Raw genomic sequence first — 16,841 nt, 5'->3', positions numbered from 1 at the left:
TTTCAAATAGCAACAACATTATGTTCACAATTGAAGAAAATGGTTCAAGTTATTAGACAGGTTCTTTATGGGCAATTCCACAGTAAAAGACTCAGATGTTTCACTTTAAAATGTACACCAAACAAAAACCAATGATTGCAAAGTGAAACTATGCGCAATGACTATACAATTTGATGCATAAATTGGATTTATAACAATTTCCACTGAAAATGTTACAAAAACGTTTACTTGAAGAACAAGAATGACTATTTGCATATTCTGCACTGTTCTTCAAGTAAATGTGTTTTTGTAACCTTTTCAGTGGAAATTGTATGCGTAGAATTTACAGAAATAGTAGCAAAAGGTGAATGTTTAACTTTTGTTGCACACATATCCAGTAAAAGTGCTGGATTACATTATGAAAAAAGAATCTACCATGTGGTTGTCATGTGTTGCTGCCATGCTATGTTGTCTTAGGTCTCTCTTTATGTATTGTTGTTTTGTCACACTTGTCTTGATGTGTGTTTTGTCTGAAATTTTTTATCCCAGCCCCCATCTCCGCAGTCCTTTTGGTAGGCTGCCATTGTAAATATGAATTTGTTCTTAACTGACTTGCCTAGTTAAATAAAGGTTAGATAAATAAATACAAATAAATGTATTACATTACATTGATGCAATGACCTTGTCTGTCTGATCAAGGGCGCCATTCTTGATCACAAAACATGAAGTTGACCAGACAACCATAACAAACTAAAGCCAAGGAGTAAAGTACCAAAACAATCTGGTTGAGACTTAAATCAACCAAATCCCAAACCAAAAATGAGTCATAGATAGATCATGTCACTGACATTGAGGCGGGTTAAAAATTACTCTCTACAATGCTCAAGTAAAGTAAGCCCAACATCAGCAATTAGCTAGCTAAATGCAATTTTGCGACCTTACCACTGACACAGCTGGAATAGCGGGCGCCGTCTTTGAGCTGGATTTCAGCAGTGAATCTCCTTTCACGCAGTGTTGCCAACTCCTTATATCCAGAGAAAGAACTATAACACTGTAGTAGTATCTGCAAGTGAGAGAGGGAATGTTCTGGGTGTGTTAGAAATAAGTCCGCAAAGAGTGATAACTTATGGGTATGGGGGCCCACCTCAAAGCCATGTATGTCAGGGCAAATTCTAATAGCCTCAGCCAACGGTTCGATGGCGAGGGCAAAGAGGTTGGGGCTAATTGGGCAACCTTGTCTGTTCCCCCTATAGAGAGGGAAAGAGGAGGAAGTAATCCCATTGGTAGCAATCCTAGCTTTAGGAGATTTGTAGAGTGATTTTATCAAATTTACAAACACGGTACCTAAACCAAACTTTTCCAAGACGCGAAAGAGGTATGGCCATTCAACCCTATCAAAGGCCTTTTCAGCGTCGAGGGAGATTGCGACACTAGGTATTTTGTTTTTGTTAGCAAGGTGAATTATATCAAAGAACCTTCTGAGATTATTGGAGGACAATATTAATTATGAAGCCAGTCTGATCTGGGTTGACCAACAGGGGAAGACATGACTCCAGTCTCTTAGATAGCATCTTGGTGACCAGTTTACAATCTGTGTTGAGAGAGATTGGTCTATAGGAGGCGCACTTTAGCGGGTTTTTCCCTTTCTTGTGGATTACAGCAATCACTGCTTGAGAGAAAGACTCTGGAAAGCAGTTGTCCTCCCCGGCTTTTTTTAAGTACCTCCATAAGGTAGGGTACCAACAACTCCCTAAATTCTTTATAGAACTCTGGAGGGAAGCCATCCTCCCCAGGAGATTTATTAGAAGGTAAGGATTTAATGGCCTCCAACAATTCAGGAACTGAGAACTGTTCACTTAGGCACTCTCTGTCTTCCTCTGACAGGCATGGGAGGTTGAGAGAGGAGAGAAAGGAGTCGATCTCTCATAGATCATCGCTTGATTGGGAAGTGTAGAGGTCTTCGTAGTATTTCTTAAAAGTATCATTACGTTTTTTCAGTATGGTCGAAAGATATCTCATTAGTAAGAGTTTCTATAGCATTAATTGTCCTCTTACTTTCCTCTGCTTTCAGTTGCCATGCCAATACTTTGTGTGCTTTCTCTCCAAACTCGTAGTAACGCTGTTTTGATTTAGTGATGGCCCTCTCATGGCCCTCTTGATAAGTGTTCAGAGTATTATATTTCAGTTTTTTATTTACCAAAAGCCTGTATAGACCTTTAGTCGGGCCTCTTTGGTAGGTTTTCTCTAGCTCAGAGATTTCAGATTCAAGGACATTCAGTTCCGCACCGTGTTTTCTGTTCAAACCTTTAGTATAGGAAATGATCTGTCCCCTCAGATAGGCCTTCAATGTGTCCCAAAGAATGAAACTGTCAGGAGCGGAGGGTTTGTTTGTCAAAGTAAAAATATTGATCTGCTCTTTGATGAATGCACAAAATTCAGGTTGCTTCAGGAGTGTAGAATTTAGTCTCCATCTATAGGCTGCATTTACCTTTGGTAGGAATGGAGATTGATAATACCAGAGGAGAATGGTCACTAAGCAATCTGGGGAGATACTCTATGTAACAGTTGGGTCGATAGTAAAAAGTTATCTATGCGTGTGTGTCTTGTGTGGGTGTGAATAAAAAGAGTAGTCCCTAACCTATGGGTGCAACTGTCTCCAGATGTCTAGCAAATTAATATCTTTCATGAATGACATGGTGAGCTTGCCGGCTTTGGTAAGAAGAGAGGGTTTATCAGAGGACCTATCAAGAACTGTATCTAAACAAAAACTAAAATCTCCTCCAGCCAGTAGCCATCCTGGTGGTGCTTGAGCAACCTGAAGGAAAACATTCTGAATAAACATATGGTCATCGAAGTTAGGAGCATAAATATTCAATAGGGTCCAAGACTCCGAAAACATATGCCCCTGCACCAAAACAAACCTGCCTGAGGGATCAGAGATGGTGTTGTTGATGCAGAAGGGGATGTGTCTACTTATCAAAATTGCAGTTCCTCTTGCTTTGGAGTTAAAAGAGGACACAAAAACGTGTCCTACCCATTCCCTCTTCAATTTCTTGTGTTCACTGGCTGTAAGATGTGTTTCTTGTAAAAAGCCTTTAATTTCTTAAGGTATGTATAGACTCTTTTCCTCTTAATCGGGCTGTTAAGACCTTTTATGTTGAATGTGACATTTTAGTGGATTAAGCATAGGTTGGGTTTCAGATATGTAACCGAATGGAAATCTCTCATATGTAAATAGTCAGGTAATGTTTCAACTTTAGTTTGAACACTGAAGTGACCTATGTGTCTCTTTAGGAAGGAAACAACAATAAACATAGAAGAAGAAAAAAACAGAAACCCCACCCACCCCGACTGTCGGACTAAAACAACAATCAAACATGAATACACTTGTAGAGATACGTTGATGCTCACTTTCCATCTTGCTCTTACTAGCTAAACCTTGGCGTAAACTAAAACCTGCGAGCTCTCTTAAGTTGAAAACAAACGTTGTGAATAGACATTTATGGCTGAATATTTACTGCCCACAGTAAGGCCTGCTTGAGTCTCTTTTCAGGAGAGGAGAAACATAAATGGGGGGAAAGCAGTGGCCCACTAATTTGCTTCGCCCAGTGGATGTTGACTAAACCAAAGTATACTCTCTTGTAAATGTAATAGAACTCACCCGGGGGGAAAACGGTTAGTTGAAAATGTATAAATCAATTATAGCGACCGGATAGCGGGGTAAACAGATCCAAATTCCAAGACGTTATCAGCAGTTCAGTCCCAGGACAGCACGGATAGGAAAAAACAAACAAACTTCATCTTATCCCCCAGAGAGACCATCCTGGTTCAGACGCGGTTCAGTTCTTGGAGAAAAGTGAACACTTTTCCGGTGTGTTGAAGAGATGGCTTCGGCCTTTGTACTGAACTATCATCCGCGCAGGGTGGATGAGGTAGCCGGAGATGTTCTTCTCCTTCAGTGCTTTGGCAGCAGGTCTGAACTGCTTGCAACGTCTGGCGAGATCCGCGCTCATATCCCGGGAAAAGGCTGACCCTCTTGCCATCGATGGTGATGTCCCCTTTGGCTCTTGCGAGTTGCAGTATCTCCTCTCTGTCCTGGAAATGGAGGAACCTGATCAGGACGGCCCGTGGGGGATCATCTGGCCGGGGTTTCAGCGCTGACGTTCTGTGGGCGCGTTCGATTTCCAACGGCTTGGTGAAATTGATTATGCCTAGGACATCCGGGTTCCATTGAGTGAAGAAACGGACCGGGTCACGGCCCTCGCTGTCCTCTTTCAATCCCACCACACGGATATTGCTACGTCTGTTCAGGTTCTCCATCTGGTCTACCTTGTTTTTGAGGTAGGCATTGTCCTTCTGCAGTTGTATCAGAACCTGGTCATGTCGAGTGATGGTATCTTCAACTGTACTAATGCGCAACTCCGCCTCAGTCGTTCTCGAAAGGAGATCATTCATGGAGGATTTCATGTCGTCAAAGAAAGAGAGTTCAGCCGATTTCTTGTCAATTTTCAGAGAAAGACCTTTGTTTACTATCCTGAATTTCCCGGAGGAGAGTAGCAAGCATTGCGAGCCTGCCGAGAGCAACAGTCTGGAACTGTCGTCTGAGTTATGAGGGCTAATGCTAATCTTGCTAGCTGTAGCGTTATCGTTATCTTGGGAATCAACAATGTTTTGGTCGTCCTTCTTGCCTCTCGGTCGGAGGTCCATGGCTCTTTGGGAAGGTAACTACTTGACAATTTATCTGCCAATGTTAGAATATTGTTTCAACGTTGTTATTTAGGTAATAATGGAATAACTTTGAAGAGCTCGGTTTGTCAACGTCTGCTCAGCTCCGCGGCATCACGTGCTCATGGATGGGCACTTTTAATGTAACTCTATGGCAATACCCAAGGGGCTTGAATTTTCGAGCTCTCCCCGTAGATTTTGCGGTGACATACTGTCCCCATGAGTGACAGCCATTCACGGCACAATTAGAGAACATTACCAACCCCTAAGCTCTGTATTTTCCACTGGCTGCCCCACCACCAGAAAAAGCACTGAGCTAGGTTGAAATACCTGCATTTTGGAGCTGCTTTAGCTAAACAGGTGGAGCTCAAAACAGGCGGGGCTCTGCTATTGGGCAAATCTCCTTTGCAGCAGTCAAGCAATCTGGTTGCGGACGCAACTAGACCTCGTTTCAAAGGTTTAAATCAATAATTGTATTTGTATGCCTAGCAATCACAAATTATATTAGTAGCTAGTTTTAATCCAATTGGCGATAGATCTTAATGCAATATACTAAATCTGCATAAATAAAATGTGAATTTTTCATCCAGTGGTGTGTTTCCATCAAACAGTCTTGTTGCAGATAAAAGTCAGTGGATGATGATGTAGAGCACACAAAATGTACTTTTTCGCTTAAGTTTTCATGTATCGAATACAAATCTAAAGATCAATGTGTTTCCATCGCATTTTCAACTCTACTCATAGTTTTGTCACAAGAACTGCGTTAAATAGTAAATGTGTCTACTCGTCTTGGCAAGTGCGCTCTAGACAACAGCTTGCAGATACAGTGTGTACATCAAATGTCAAACTTAGGGCCGAGTCACAGATAGATCTTTCACCACATGTATAAAACTAAAACAGGAAGTACCAGTGAGTCGCTCAATAATGAAGTGGTCAGATGATGCAGGTGCTAAGCTACAGGACTATTTTGCTAGCACAGACTGAAATATGTTCCAGGTTTCATCCGATAGTATTGAAGAGCATACCACATCAGTCACCGGCTTCATCAATAAGTGCATCGACGTCGTCCCCACAGTGACCATACGTACATACCCCAACCAGAAGCCATGGATTACAGGCAACATCCACACTGAGCAAGGGTAGAGCTGCCGCTTTCAAGGAGTGGGACTCTAACTCAGACGCTTATAAGAAATCCCGCTATGTTATGCCCTCCGACAAACCATCAAACAGGCAAAGCGTCAATATAGGACTAGTATTAAATTCTATACTGGCTCTGATACTCGTCAGATGTGGCAGGGCTTGTAAACTATTACGGACTACAAAGGGAAGCCCAGACACGAGCTGCCCAGTGACACAAGCCTACCAGACGAGCTAAATGACTTCTATGCGCACCTCGAGGCAAGCAACACTGAAGCATGCATGAGAGCACCAGCTGTTCAGGACGACTGCATAATCCTGGTCTCAGTAGTCGATGTAAGACATTTAAACAGATCAACATTCACAAGGCCATAGGGCCAGACTGACGTGTACTCAGAGCATGCACTGTCCAACTGGCAAGTGTCTTCACTGACATTTTCAACCTGTCCCTGACCAAGTCTGTAATACCTAAATGTTTCAAGCAGACCACCATAGTCCTTGTGCCCAAGAACACCAAGGTAACCTGCCTAAATTACTTCCGACCTATGCACACACATCTGTAGCCATGAAGTACTTTGAAAGGCTGGTCTTGTCACACATTAACACCATCACCCCAGAAACACTAGAGCCACTCCAATTCGCATACCGCCCCAACAGATCCACAGATGACGCAATCTCTATTGCGCTCCACACTGCCCTTTCTCACCTGGATAAAAGGAACACCTACGTGAAAATGCTGTTCATTGACTACAGCTCAGCGTTCAACACCATAGTGCCCTCAAAGCTCATCACTAAGCTAAGGACCCTGGGACTAAACACCTCCCTCTGCAACTGGATCCTGGACTTCCTGACGGGCCACCCCAGGTGATAAAAGTAGGGAACAACACATCTGCCACGCTGACCCTCAACACGGGGGCCCCTCAGGGGTGCATGCTTAATCCCCCCCCTGTACTCCCTGTTCACCCATGACTGCGTGGCCAAGCGTGACTCCAACACCATCATTAAGTTTGCTGACAACACAACGGTGGTAGGCCTGATCACAACGATGAGACAGCCTATAGGGAGGAGGTCAGAGACCTGACAGTGTGGTGCCAGGACAACAATCTCTCCGTCAACGTAAGCAAGACAAAAGAGCTGATTGTGGACTACAGGAAAAGGGCTGAGCACGCCCCCATTCATGGCAACGTGTGTGTAGTGGAGACGGTCTACTACACCCCAACGGTGTCCACATGACTAAGGACCTACTATGGTCCAAACACACCAACATAGTCATGAAGAGAGCATGACAACACCTCAGGAGTCTGAAAAGATTTGGCGTGGGTCCTCAGATCCTCAAAAAGTTCTACAGCTGTACCATCGAGAGCATCCTGACTGAATGCATCACCGCCTGATATGGCAACTGCTCTGCCTCTGACAGCAAGGCGCTACAGAGGGTAGTGCGTACGGACCATTACATCGCTAGGGCCAAGCTTCCTGCCACCCAGAACCTCTTTACCAGGCGGTGTCAGAGGAAGGCCCTAAAAATGTCCAAAGACTCCAGTCACCCTAGTTATAGACTGTTCTCTCAGCTACCGCACGACAAGCGGTACCGGACTGTCAAGTTTAGGTCCAAAGGGGTTCTAACACGTTCTACCTCCAAGCCATAAGAATGCTGAACAGCTAATCAAATGGCTACCCGGACTGACCCCCCCCCCCCCCCCTGCTACTCGCTGTTTATTATCTATGCATAGTCACTTTACCCCTACCTACATGTACATATTACCTCAATTACCCTGACTAACCTGTAACCCCGCACATTGACTCGGTACCAGTACCCCCTTTATATAGCCTAGTTATTGATATTTTATTGTTACTCTTTTACATTTTTTTACTTTAGTTTATTTAGTCAATATTTTCTTAACTCTTATTTTTCTTAAAACGGCATTGTTAAGGGCTTGTAACTAAGCATTTCACAGTAAGGTCTGTTATATTTGGTGCTTTTGACAAAATACATTTGATTTGAAGTGGCCGGCAGTGGGAGAAGATGGAACGAGATGATTGTGGCCGACATTCTACTAATTTTCTTATCAAATAAACATTTGACCTCAATTCAGCTTTCTGTTCCCAAAACTACAATCTGTTACGAACAGAGTAGACTAAGGTTTGTAGACTTTACCCTTTACCAAAGTTTGAAAACATGTCATTGTTTAGAAGGTGTGCAAAGGCGAATTGAGTTATTGCATACGCACACTTCAGAGTAGGCGATCCCTAACGGAAATATGCAAATGTAGCTGGAACGCACCAATAGGATCTCACTAGCTTGTGCTTGGCTCTGCCGACCTCCTTGCTTGTTCTGCCCACTATGACTAATTTGTTCGCATTTGAAATGACGTGCTGTGGTCTATCTTGGTTTAGTTATAAAAATCTTTGGCCGAGTGTCTATGGGTTTCTTCTTCTTTAGGATTTGGTTGGCGGATCGCATCCAACTTTTGGGTGCGTACACGGCCACGTACTGTACTGGTGTGTGAGGCCATTCACGGCCTACGTACATTCAATTCTTGATACAGTAATATAGAAAATTGTGGAAAAGGAACATTTCCCCGCCAACAATTGACCCTCTCCAAATAAAACACTACACTAGTTCACTATTTAACCCAATCTAATTCTACTCCAGACCAATGGTCTGAGAGGACAGAACACTACCAATCAACACCCCCTACAACTGCTCTGCAATAAATCCTCGCAATCCCAAGTACTTCTCTGCCACTGCCACCACAACCTCTATTTTCTGTGACCTATGATCCATTTCTGCAGTACAATTGACAACCATGGCTATAAATGCTGAAAAGCCCACCTTACTGAAGCACATGTTCTTCCAATCACTCTCTCTTGGTCTCTGCCTATCCACAGGAATCTTCTCAGTATCCCTCACCCGGTACCCATCTTCCTCTACCCCTCACTTCACTGCTTCGGCATACACCACTTTCCGTACTACTCTAACCCTGGCAACCTAAACCTGCCTCTCTCTCAAAGGACACCTCCAATCTCCATCCCCATGGGCAATCTCATAGCTAACAAACACACACACACACAACTTTCTCCACCGATACTAGACATTCCTTCGACTCATGCCCTCCTGCACACTTCTCACATCTAGGAATCTCCCTCCTACACACTGCTGCAACATGCCCATAAACTTGACACCTGAAACACCGTAGTATTTTTAGAACAAAAGCTCTCAAGGATAACAGGTAGCCTAGTGGTTAGAGCATTGGGCCAGTAACCAAAAGGTTGCTAGATCAAATCTCTGAGCTGACAAGGTAAAAATCTGTCGTTCTGCCCCTGAACCCACTGTTCCTAGACCGTCATTGCAAATAAATGTGTTCTTTTAAATAAAAAAAATTGTAATTTTTTTTATCCCATTTTCTCCCCAGTTTTCGTGGTATCCAATCGCTAGTAATTACTACCTTGTCTCATCGCTACAACTCCCGTACGGGCTCGGGAGAGACGAAGGTCGAAAGCCATGCGTCCTCCGAAGCACAACCCAACCAGCCGTACTGCTTCTTAACACAGCGCGCCTCCAACCCGGAAGCCAGCCGCACGAATGTGTCGGAGGAAACACCGTGTACCTGGCCCCCTTGGTTGGCGCGCACTGCGCCCGGCCCGCCACAGGAGTCGCTGGAGCGCGATGAGACAAGGATATCCCTACCGGCCAAACCCTCCCTACCCCGGACGACTCTATGCCAATTGTGCGTCGCCCCACGGACCTCTCGGTCGCGGCCGGCTGCGACAGAGCCTGGGCGCGAACCCAGAGACTCTGGTGGCGCAGTTAGCACTGCGATGCAGTGCTCTAGACCACTGTGCCACCCGGGAGGCCCTAAATGTGTTCTTAAGTAATTTGCCTTAAATGACTTACACTTCCTAACTTGACCTTGTCAAGACTACATCAAAATTTAGCAGGACAGACAATGTCTTCTCCATTTCCCCAGTCTCGACACCGGATCTGCATCGCACCAAACAGCAGGCATGACAGGTACTGGGAATCTTTAATTTCAACTAATCCTCCTCAACACTTAATGCCTCCCCCTTTATCACTCCTCTCCACGACACCCTGCTCTAGAGAGCAAAGCAAGTCACATTTCTTGTCTCCGGAGCACCCGCTCCCTCTGGACTGAAGAAACACAAATCATCACTAATCCACTCTGAGTTACTCTCACCAACTAAACAGTCCCCCAACCTGACACCACATACGGATCAGCCAAAATGCAAGGATCCATTCTCTCCACAAACCTCACCCCCCACCTGGCCAGAATCATCCTTTTCATCCTCGGTACGAGGCCCGAACTCGGCGGTCCTCACCGCCTTCTTTTGTGACCTGTGCCTCTCGCAGTCTGCAGGTTTCTTCCTCTTTTAAGTTTTATGGCAGACTACACCTATTGGTGTATTGCCGCCACCTACTGTACAGGGACTTCTTTGATATTATGGCGGGCCGCAAACAAATACTATCGGTGCATGCCGCCACCTACTGTTTTGGCTGTATATCAACCCAAATAATAAACACAATTATTTGGTTGATTCTATTATGTCCAGTTTCTTTATTTTGTGCAGTACAATTAATCACATGCACAATAAACATAAAATCCATCTTCTTCACAATCAGCATATCAGTTTCCCTCAACTGTTTAACAGCCCTCAATCTCCACAGTCTGCGGAACATCCAACGCCATATCTTCAGCTCCCTAACCTCCTTCAAATATTTCACATGCCTCCGTGTATACCTGCTGTATAGCCCTGACCCTCCGTGTAGGAGACCTGCTGTATAGCCCTGACCCTCCGTGTAGGAGGCCTGCTGTATAGCTCTGACCCTCCGTGTAGGAGTCCTGCTGTATAGCCCTGACCCTCCGTGTAGGAGACCTGCTGTATAGCCCTGACCCTCCGTGTGCGCGACCTGCTATATAGCCCTAACCCTTGCCACTTCATACTCTTTTATCCTAACCAAGCACTCCGGGGAATTGAGAACATGGTTGCCATCACAATTACAACATTGTACACCCTCAGATTCTTCAACAACATTCCTTCGGCACACACTTGATACATGTCCATAGCTTTAGCAATTTCGGCAAAACAACGGCTTGAACACAAAGCTTTCTTAACATATCCCACCTTCACATGTGAAGGGAGATACTCTTCGTCAAACATAAACAATACTGACAGACTTTCTTCTTTTCCCCCACCCACTACACGGTTCATCCGGTGTACTCCAACTACTCCTGGTATGCTCCTCGTAACCATGAGTCCTCCACATCCAACGTAACATCAGAGATGACACCTTTTAACAGTGCTTTGCTACAAAAATCTAAACTCTTCACTTCAAAAGTTAATCTGCGGGTTTTCACTGCTCCCTTGTACTTGATTGATTAATTAAGGTCACTAATTAGTAAGGAACTCGCCTCACCTGGGGTTTAATTGAAAGGGAAAACACTAAAACCTGCATACACTAGGACAGGGGTGTCAAACTCATTCCACGGAGGGCCTAGTGTCTGCAGGTTTTTGGTTTTTCCTTTCAATAAAGCCCTAGACAACCAGGTGTGGGGAGTTCCTAACTAATTAGTGATGTTAATTCATCAATCAAGTACAAGGGAGGAGCGAAAACCCGCAGACACTCGGCCCTCCGTGGAATGAGTTTGACACCTGTGCACTAGGACCTCCTTAGTATGAGTTTGACACCCCTGGTCTACATGATGAGATTATTATGCATATTTTTATTTGTCATAAGGCAGTCAAGCATCAATCATCATGTCACCAAAATAAAACCCTCAATATTTATTGGAAAGGAGCATCAAGAACCCCTGTGCACTTTCACCTCCCTGTGAAGTTAATCATTTATTTAATCTGTAGCCTCATAAACTGCATGGTTTCCCAAGTCATAGCGGGAGGAACACACACCATACCATCGCGTGACTCCAAGTTTACTTTGATATGATGGTTTGCACATAAAGGCATTCCACCACCATTTCTCTCATTATTAATTTTACCAACACAAAAAGATCCCACCATGTCGAATCAAAGAATTCTGTCGGCATTTATAAAATTGTACAGAAAATACCTGTTTCCATCACAGCTGTTTGGATTTTTGGGGGGGAATGGTGTGACTTTACTCACATAAAAAATTGGGATGGAAACACCATGTGTTTGATGACATTCCAATTGCTCCTTTCCAGACATTTATTATGAGCCATCCTCCACTCAGCAGCCTACACTAATGGAAACATAGTTACTGACTCAAATTAATGAAATTAGTATAAATAATTGTTCCTTTGACTGAACAAATCGAAAAGATCATAATGAGTAAAAAGAGTCAACCTTCCCATCGCTAGAAAAAGACCAGTGAAGTCTTCCCCATGCCTTAACCAGAGATACTTTTAAGGAGATGCAAAAATCCACTGGAATCGTAATAACACCCATCGTGTACGTTGCCCATGCGTTATCAATGAGCCGCGCGGTGCATTCTGGGACAAGGAGAGCTCTACTTTAAGGTGTAAGGAATCAATTGGGTGCTAGCTCAAAAAATATATATTGGCATACGTCTCGTCAACAAGAAGTACAAACTAACAAATATTTTCGGAGATGTGAGATAATTAACTTATCTGTAAAATCACATAGCTTTGGAATCTTGACATTAAGTACTTTCGAGGAAAATAGGCAGGTTTCTAGATATGCGATTGGTCGACAATGTGCTGGGTGAGACCTTATACATTCACCCATTTATTGCCCAGTGGGATTCATATCTCCTCCATTCTCTAATAAATCTGCCTTAACCACAGAGTTTTTAAACCCATAGGGTGCAACATTGCGAGACTTTCGGGAAAGCTTGTGAAGCAGACCAGGCCGGGGTTTGAGTAGTCAATGAGAGAAGTTTTATATATTTTTTATTTATCGAAATCTAAAGGCACAACCTAGATTCGAGCCAATGTTTTAAGTAATTGTACATGTTATTAGTCCAACCTGTTGAAAGTGATAAACTGCACCTTTTCATTTTCGTCAAACACTATTTTATATTGGATTGCCTTTGATTTGATGGCATGCACATGCGCAGTTTGGCGTTTGTCGACCGTTACATCCGATTACGTGTTTCTGCGCATGAGTTTTGCTAGACAAAGTCTCCATGACATCGCCTACGAGCGCGATCGTGGATTTATAAAGGATAAGCAGTTTCTGTCTTTTCCTTAACTGTCAGCTCGCTCCGCCTTACGTACGTCCTGGGTAACATCCGGGAATAGGATTCAGCGCGCAGTCTCAATTCTTATAACATCTTTAAGCAATTTGTTCTGTATTTAATTTCAATTATGCCACACGAGTCGCTTTAATTATCAAAATACAAATCGGCTCTGTATGACGATAAGAAGAAAATGCTCACGTAGATTAATTCCAAAAGGGGAATCATTTTTCTCCGGCAAATCTTATGCCAGCCTTTGAGCTGGGTCCTTGAACTGTAAACAGTCGCCTTTGATTGCTTTCTCAGTGTTTCCGAGACAACGAGCTGTACATATATTGGTCACTTTAACTGATACTCGAGTGCAGAATGGTAACGTGAGAAGGAAAACATGAAAAAACATCACCGAAAAATATTCATCCTGATAGTTTTTGTGTATGTGGTGTTTTCCTTGTATGCTGCATACAATGTATTTTTTAATACGAAGGTGATCACCCGTGTCCACAGAGTGGTGAAGAAAATTACAGTCGCAACCTCAGGTAAATTACCTAGCTAGCTACTTATCTGACAAAATAAACTCACTGTCCATAGTTTGCGGGTCATGTCCAATGTTGTATATGATCATATACAGTCAACACGTGAGTACCCTGACATGGTAATGGACTGGTCATGTGAATTGGCTATTTGAAAACCACTAACTAGCTAGCTCCAATAAGTGTTCTTGTACTGTTGTTTTGGGGATTACAGGTGGTGGTGTTGTGGCTCCTTACATTGGGGATGATGTGTGGAACCCTTGGGAGGATGAGCAGGCTAATGCGCTTTCTGCTCTGCACAAACAGAGGGAGGCTTTCAGACAATACCAGGAGCGCATTGACAAGAACAGGCCCAAGAGATACAAAGTTCAAATCTGGGGGAAAGCGGCCATAGGTAATGCTTTTTTAGGGATCTTCTGTGATTGTATAATATTGCTTGATATCTCTTTGTTGTTTGACGCTTCCTCTTACAATGTTAGGTTACATTATGGAGTAAAAAACATTATGGAGTAAAAAACACAAAATATTCTTATGGATATTGTCCTTCTGAAGTAACTCCTCTCTTCTATCAGGACTTTACCTTTGGGAACATATTTTAGAAGGTCCCCTCAGCCCCACTGACATACAAGCACAGTGGAGAGAGGGGGAGATACAGGTGGGAAAGATAGATTTCAGGTAAGCCATCACAAATAAGACTCCTATCACAATATAAGATGCATATGATCTAGCTGATGTCAGCTATTCTGACAGCCCTCCACCCACCATCTGTCGGTCTGTCTGTAGTTTCTACACAGGCCCAGCGGTGATCCAAGGCCACGTTCCTCTGGACACAGACAGTGTGGTTCTGGTGCTGAACGGCCGGGAGCAGCAGAAGATCTCCTACGCCACCCGGTGGCTGCAGCATGTCCAGACCTTGATGCAGTTCCACGCTGTGAATCGTGTGGCTGTGGTTCTGCTGGGCAGCGAGCGCTGCACCAACGACTGGATCAGCCCCTACCTGAGGAGGCATGGGGGCTTTGTGGACCTGCTCTTCCTGGTCTATGACAGCCCCTGGGTCAACGACAAGGATGTCTTCCAGTGGCCCCTTGGAGTAGCCACGTAGGTCATCTGAACCCTTATTCATAAAGTGTCAGAGAAGTAGTGCTAATCAAGGATCAGTTATATCTTTGAGATCATAATTATATGGAAAGAGGACCTGATCTTAGATCAGCACTCCTACTCTGAAATGGTTTGTTAATACAGGCCCTGATTTAGTTTGAGGGTTTCACTGAGTTTGTTTCTCATGTTTCAGAATTCTGCACTTGTTTGTCTTTCTTCCCTCACCATGTACTTTTCCCTTCTTTCACTCATGTTTCCATTGTAGGTTACATAATAGTAAATTTTAACACTTTAGGTATAGCATTGCACCAGAGAGGAGCATATTTTAAAAGTGGATTTGTATGCCCACTCTGTTCAGATACAGGCAGTTTCCTGTGGTCATGCCAAACTCTCATATGGTGAGCTCCACAAGGCCCTTCCTCTGTAACTTCCTGGGAACTGTCTACAAGAACTCCTCGAGGGAAGCACTCATGGGGATCTTGAAACAAACAGGACTGGACAAAGAGTGCATCACTACTGGCAGAGAGAAGTATTTCATTATGCTATGCTGTCACTGTCAAGCACTGTATCAATTCACAATAATGGTTTTCAGTCCAATTTTTGCATCCTGTCTTTCTCAATGAGGTTTGGACCTCTAGTAGCTCACTTCACTTGAAATACTTTTGTTGGTAGGCTTTGTTTACCAGTGAAATATCAATTGAGTCAGCACACTCAAATAGAAGTAGCGCAAAGGGAATTCACAAGTACTATATGAATATATTCACAACAGAAGCACTGTTTAAATATGTAATACATTAAACTAACTCCCTGCTCACGAGATGTTAATATTCCTCCTCTTCTGCGTCAGGTGGCTTCCTCAGGAGACAGTGGAGAGTCTGAGACGGTACCAGACAGCCCTGGCCCAAAGCGAGCTCACCCTCTGCCCTGTGGGAATCAACACGGAGTGCTACCGCATCTACGAGGCCTGTGCCTACGGCTCCATACCCGTGGTGGAAGACATGGTGACCCCAGGTGGGTGCTCTGCTGCACGCAGCTCCCCACTGCGTCTCCTCAAAGCTGCAGGAGCCCCCTTCATCTTTCTCAAAGACTGGAAGGAGCTTCCAGGCCTCCTGGAAAGGGAGAAGATGATGAGCCAGGAGGAAAGGACTGAGAGGAGGAGGAGACTGCTGGAGTGGTATAGCAGTTTCCGCCAGCAGATGAAGGACAGGTTCACCGAGGTCTTAGAGGAGACCTTCTTCAAAAACAGCTAAGTCTTTTTAAAGCTCAGAGTAAAACACAAAATGGCACATAATTACGAGGTACAATGTGGATCTCATTGGCAGTGTGTTTAAGGGAGAAAAGCCACATTTTTGTGGGCTTATGGCTCCATTTTGTAAAGTTTCCACTGGTAGCTGACAACTGTCTCTCACAAGATAATGTTCAAACAAACCATTTATTTCAGGTTATGGGTGACTTATATTAGAATGAGGTGGCTGTAAATCTTGTTGTTCTTCATAATTTATTTTACATTAGTTCAAGATTTACATGTATTTATGTTGTAACTTAAAAGATTAGGGATTTCAGTTACTCTTGAACTACTTGCTGAATGCACACTCCAAAGCAACATTGTATTCGACCTTTCAGTAAGGTCCAGTTATTGTAATTTTTACCCGAGGAGGGTGGAGCTATAGGAGGACAGGCTCGTTGTAATGGCTGGAATGGAATGAAATGAATGGAACTGTATGAAACACAGTAAACATATGGAAACCACATGTTTGACGTTCCATTTATTCCATTACAATAAGCCCGTCCTCCTATAGCTCCTCCAACCAGCCTCCTCTGATATCTTTCCCATCTAGATTTTTGTCGGGATGGATATCTCCTTTACATTTATCATAGACCTGTCCTTGAACTATGTAGGGCTTGTTATTGTGACAGGAGTAGGTCTATCTCCAGTGCAATTGCAGTAAACCATATCCTGTGGTAAACCATAACCTCATGTTTTCATGCTGTTAATGCATTAGAGCTTGAAAAATGATTAACACTGTTCCTGTAGCATCTTGTTTTCTGTGAAATGTTGTAAACTGTTTGTTTTGCTATTAAAATGTGTAATGTTTGTTAAGTTGTAAATGTTTTATTTTTTCATGACTGGAGAGAAAATGAATCTGTACCATAACATGATCACCAGCAGATGGAGC

At 43.7% G+C, this 16,841-nt stretch overlaps 1 protein-coding gene across 1 annotated transcript; it reads left to right on the top strand.

Moving 5' to 3' along the window:
• The first annotated feature begins 12,919 nt into the window (after positions 1-12,919).
• Positions 12,920-16,765, top strand: rxylt1 (ribitol xylosyltransferase 1). The gene is made up of 6 exons (XM_055939814.1): positions 12,920-13,572; positions 13,781-13,960; positions 14,139-14,241; positions 14,350-14,664; positions 15,023-15,193; positions 15,512-16,765. The coding sequence occupies exons 1-6, from the start codon at positions 13,425-13,427 to the stop codon at positions 15,912-15,914; spliced, it is 1,320 nt and encodes a 439-aa protein (XP_055795789.1). The 5' UTR covers positions 12,920-13,424; the 3' UTR covers positions 15,915-16,765.
• The last annotated feature ends 76 nt before the right edge of the window (positions 16,766-16,841 follow it).

The sequence above is a fragment of the Salvelinus fontinalis genome, chromosome 12, assembly GCF_029448725.1.
Source record: "Salvelinus fontinalis isolate EN_2023a chromosome 12, ASM2944872v1, whole genome shotgun sequence".
In the NCBI taxonomy this organism is placed as follows: Eukaryota; Metazoa; Chordata; class Actinopteri; order Salmoniformes; family Salmonidae; genus Salvelinus; species Salvelinus fontinalis.
Note: the sequence above shows the minus strand (reverse complement) of the source record. Positions and strands in the feature narration are given on the sequence as shown.